This window comes from Antrostomus carolinensis, unplaced genomic scaffold, assembly GCF_000700745.2.
Source record: "Antrostomus carolinensis isolate BGI_N321 unplaced genomic scaffold, ASM70074v2 scaffold23419, whole genome shotgun sequence".
NCBI classification, from domain to species: domain Eukaryota; kingdom Metazoa; phylum Chordata; class Aves; order Caprimulgiformes; family Caprimulgidae; genus Antrostomus; species Antrostomus carolinensis.
In genome coordinates, this window is record NW_010339539.1 from 240 (window position 1) to 5,079 (window position 4,840).

The 4,840-nt window shown below is 57.1% G+C and overlaps 1 protein-coding gene across 1 annotated transcript; it reads left to right on the plus strand.

Moving 5' to 3' along the window:
- The first annotated feature begins 694 nt into the window (after positions 1–694).
- On the plus strand, positions 695–2,842 carry LOC104531100 (ras-related and estrogen-regulated growth inhibitor-like protein). The gene is made up of 4 exons (XM_010175888.1): positions 695–833; positions 1,298–1,351; positions 1,789–1,865; positions 2,417–2,842. The coding sequence occupies exons 1-4, from the start codon at positions 695–697 to the stop codon at positions 2,840–2,842; spliced, it is 696 nt and encodes a 231-aa protein (XP_010174190.1).
- The last annotated feature ends 1,998 nt before the right edge of the window (positions 2,843–4,840 follow it).

The following is a 4,840-nucleotide window of genomic DNA, read 5'->3' on the forward strand; positions in this document are numbered from 1 at the left end:
CTTGTGAGATGTCCTGTCACTCGTGCGATGTTGTCACTCGTGAGATGCTCCACCACTCATGAGATGTTCTGTCACTCGTGAGGTGCTCCACCACTCGTCAGACACTCCTTCACTCATAGAAGCTCCATTTCTTGTGAGATGCTTTATCACTTGTGAGACAATGCTCCATCACTCGTCAGTGCTCTGTCACTCACGAGGTGCTCCATCACTTGTCAGACAATGCTCCACCACTCAGGAGATGCTCCACCACCCTGTGAGGGTTCCATCCCTCAGGAGACACTCCACCACTTGTGAGGTGCTCTGCCACCCCTCGCAGGCATTCCTATGATCACTGTGGGGAAGGGACAAGGGGTTACGTGGCCCTGCCAAGGGACAACGTGCTTGAGGTGCAGGCGTGGGCAGCCTCCTGGGATGCAGTTTGTGGAGCAGCCAGTGCAGACAGCCTCTGCTTCCCGGTCCTCTGTCATGCTGGGGGCTGGCAGGTCCCGCTCTGGGCACTGACCTGCCTTTGGGACAATCTGAGCGATGAAGTTTTTCATCTGTCCGCCTGCAGCTCTCGCTGCACCGCCTCTGTGGGGAGGGGGGTGGCCCTTGCGGGTCCCCTGGGTGCCGTGGGAAGCGCTGGCTCCTCGGCTGCGCGCAGAGGAGTCGCAGACGCCGCTGGGACCGCTGGAGAGGTACAGCCACGCTCAGCATGGGGCTCCGGCTCCCGCTGCGCCGGAGTGCCAGCTTCACCCCTGACCACCCTGCCCTCATGGAGCTTCCTGGCCCCACCACCCTGAAGATGGAAGTGAATGTCCTTGTTATGGGAGCGGACAAGGTGGGGAAATCGGGTAAGAACTGCCTGTGGGCTGGGAGCAGGGGGTTCCCAGGCAGGGAGACCCGATTCTCCCCAGGAAAAAAGGCTGAAAACTGCAGCAGTATTTGGAGGACATGCTGCAGAGAGGAACCCTGTGGAGCAAACTGGTGAGATGGGGCTGAGCCCATGTCACCAGCTTGGTGAGGTGTGGGATTCTGGTGTGGTGGTGGTTTGAGGTGGGGAAGCTGAGCTCAGCCTTGCAGGCAGCGGGCGAGCAACAGGAGAAGGTATTTTCTGCTGAGCTGTGGTTTGCTGATGCTCTGGTTTGTGCTGTGCCTCTGCTCTGCTCGCAGATCTGCCGAGGGTTGGGAGGAAAATGGAGGTTGTTCCTGCTAGTGGGAGTTTACAGGGGGACGGTGCCTGACTCTGCTCAGGTTTAAAAAGGGAAATCCTTCAGGTTTAAGGTTATTTTGATGATTCTCGTTCTCCCCTCTGCAGCTCTGACTGTGCGTTTCCTCACCCGGCGCTTTATCGGGGAGTACGGAGACATGGGTGAGTGCCAGGCCAGGGCCAGGCTGGTTCCTGTTGGGGACTGGGGTCAGGAGGTGAGCCTGCTTCTGCCCACGAGATTCATTGCTTCCCATCCTCTCCTGCCTTCCTCCAGAGCCTTTGCCTGCTCCTGGGGAGCTTGATGGTTGTATTTGATCAGTGACCTATCTCTTTGCTCTGGAACTGCTTCTCTGGGTGCAAAAGGTTTTGGGTAGCAGCTGGTGGCACCAGTGTGCCTGGACTGCATGCTGGGGTGGTCACAGCCCTGAAGGCCACCATGCTTTGCATGGTTGTTGCTATGTGAAAAGACCCCCCAGACTTTGCCTTGTCTCCCAGGGTGGATGTGACAGGTTTGTCCTCAGGAGGAGAAGACCTGGGTTATGGGAGTTATCTTTTGGGTCCGTGAAGATGACAATTTGTGTTCTCATTTTTTTTGGCAGAATTCATCTACAGCCACAACCTGACTGTGGACGGCCGAGAGATTCTCTTCCACATCTGGGATGTCCCCAATTCCCAGGTGAGAGGGCTCGTCTCCCATTGTCTGTTTTCACCCTGTGGAGAAAAAAAACCCTCTACTAAAAGTTACGTAGCGTGGAACCATAGGCACAGGCACAACTCACGTCTCAGGGGGTTTGTAGGCAACTAAACCCTTCTTGCCTGCAGAGCACAGGGCAGCAGCATTGCTGGCAGGGTAGCAATAGTCACCATAGCCCGTGGTCCTCTGACTGGGGATGTTGGGGCTGAAGTGCTGATGTTATCAGCCTGGACTGAGCACAGGACTGTGCTGACAAAGTGGAAGTGCCACTCTGAGGTCCCCACGCTGTTATCACCTACAGCCTGCAGTGCTTACCAGCTGGGTGATGAGTCGAGGACAGTGATGCTGAAGCCTAAATCATGTCCCCTTGGTGAGATCTGCCAGGTCCTGCTCTGCTTTCCTCGGTACCCCTCTTTCTCTCTGCCCTTCTACTGCTGCTCTCTAGCCACCCCACCACAGGATCGCCGTGCCCTGTGCTAGCAGGCATGGAGAGAGGGAGCCAGGTAAAAAACCTTCCTTTTCTCTTTCCCCAGGAGCAGGCAGAGGAGGGCTCCTCAGAGGAGAAGCGAATCCAGTGGGCAGACAGCTTTGTCCTGGTCTACAGCATCTGTGACCGTGCCAGCTTCAACATCTTGCCCCTCAAAATCCAGTTCATCAAGGCAGCCAAGGAGGGGCAGAGCCAGGAGAAGGTGCCCATCATCATTGTGGGCAACAAACGTGACCTGCACCACCAACGAGTGGTGTCCAGCGAGGAGGGACGGCTCCTGGCCCTCTCTTTAGACTGTGGTTTCTATGAGGTCTCAGCAGCTGAAGCTTATCATGGGGCCCTCATGGTCTTCCACGGACTGGCCGAGCGCATCCCTGACACCAAACTGGCACTGAAAAAGGGTACGAGGATCCGTGGCATCGTCAAGACCATGTCAGCTGTGTTTGCCCGAAAGCGAACGGACTCACTGTGAGATACAGCCTGGGTGTTGCTTCTCTCCAGCTGGGATGAGCCCCCTTCCTGGGTGCCCATGGAGATGGTGTGTGCTTCCATAAGTACGGTGGATTCCTTGCTCTCCTCCCAACCTCAGGATCTGGGTGTCCTGCCATACGTGGCTGGTGCAGCTGAGAACTGTAGTGCCTTTCTCTGCTCCCTGCTATACAGCTCTTGGCTCTGTGGTGGGACAGGCTGTGGAGCAAAGTCTGCTCTTTGCTATACCAGATTTTTAGGTGCCTCCTGCTTTCTCCTTCCATCCTCCAACGCTGGAAAACACAAAGTGATCTTGCCACTGCTCCAGGCGGCATCATCCCCAGCTCCTTCAGCGGGAGCTGGCTGGGCTGTCAGTGAGCAGGGAGGACATGCTGCTTCTGCCTGGCCACCTAGCTCAGTGTCACCTCCTCCTACCCTGGGATCCTTAATCCTGATTAACGCTCATCAGGGTTCTCTCCAGGAACCCTGGAGCAGCTGCAAGCTGGCAACATGGAGGTTTCTCCACCAGGGAGCCACCAGCAGTTCCCATATGTGCATCACCATGTCCAAGTGTCCCAGAGCCCATGGCACCAGCTGACCCCTGAGGACCTTGATGAGGTCCCCATCCCACCCCCCTTGCTTTTGAACCATCCTGCTCGTGGTTTTCTCTCCCACAGCCTTTCAGTGACTGTTTCCCTTGTGCAAGCGCCGGAGGGGCTGTGCCTGGGAAAAAGCAGGCGCGTGGCTCATTCCCAGGATGGGGGATCGTACCCTGCGCCTTCCCAAGCCTCTCCTGCTGTCAGGCTGCCTGTCCCCGGGGAGGAAGGGAGGTGGAGAAAGGGGTTGCCGGGCTCATCGCCGGTATTTTTTTCCCTGCCTGTCCCCAAACCCTTCCCCTGGTGTGCCTGGGAACTCAGCGTGTTGGGAGGGGGTTTGTGCGTGCGGTGCGGACAGCGATTGCTCTGCTCTGTTCTGGAAATGCAATAAATGGTCTTTGGCAGGAAGCCCCCGGCTCCTCGTGGCTGTGAATTTGTACTTGGGGCATGGGAAGAGACACGTACTGTGCTGGGCATGAGTCCTCACTGTCCCCGTGGCAGTGACTCGAGGATGAGTTTCCTCTGTCTGCTCCCTCAGCCCTGGGTTGGGTGTCTCGCCCCACTCTGCTCCCTCATTTTGGTGGCTCCCTCTTGTAAAGCAGCTGAGCAGACGGGGCGAGCGGCAGGTTGGGAAGGTTTATTTATTATTGCAGCAGATACAACCAAGTGTTGCGAGAAGCCAGGCAGTCCTGCGGGAGAGAGGGGCTCTAGGAACTCCACTTATTCTCACCTTGTTCTTCCTGAACCCACCATCCATCCCACCATCAGCTGGGGGTGGGTCCCCAGGGCTTTCTGTCTCATGAGTCTTGCTGGTCAGTAGGGAACTTCAGCTCCTCCATGGAGGAGAAATCTGTGGCCAGGGACAGGCCCTGCGAGGTGGGATGGTGGGAGGAAGGATGGGGAACCAGGTTTGCTCTGGTGATGTTTGATGGCTTTGCTGTATTCCCTGCCCTGGCTCAGCACTGTTCTCAATGGGTAGCCCAACTAAGTCCATGCTATCTGCTCAGCAGGGACCAGGGTAGCCTGGCTGGTCCCTTTCTTTCTGTTCTGGTCTCACCACTCTTTCTTCATCTCCTACACCTCTCTGGTCCCCTCTGGTCTTACTTCCCTCTACCTTCTCCTTCCACCGACAGGGTTTTTGGCTGCTTTCATTCCCCCATCCTGGCCCTGATGCACTCCAGAAGGAGAAGACATCCCATGGCATGTCTACCACTTTGAGCTCCTGTCCTGGTACAGGGGTGTGTGTGGGCAGCTGGCGGGGGCCTGGACAAAGCGTGCTGGGGTGGGGGGATGAGAGGGGGGCTGGTATGTGCTCGTCCTCCCCGCGGGCTCAGTCCTTCTTGCAGGCAGGGCTGTAGAGGTTGGAGTAGTAAGCCCGGCTGTACCCGGCCTCGGGGCTGAAGCGG

Excerpts from the sequence above, each read along its gene's own strand:
- LOC104531100 (XM_010175888.1), top strand. The coding sequence starts at position 695 with ATGGGGCTCCGGCTCCCGCTGCGCCGGAGTGCCAGCTTCACCCCTGAC. Across the intron at positions 834-1,297 it reads GGACAAGGTGGGGAAATCGG|CTCTGACTGTGCGTTTCCTC; the intron begins GTAAGAACTGCC and ends TCCCCTCTGCAG. Across the intron at positions 1,352-1,788 it reads CGGGGAGTACGGAGACATGG|AATTCATCTACAGCCACAAC; the intron begins GTGAGTGCCAGG and ends TTTTTTTGGCAG.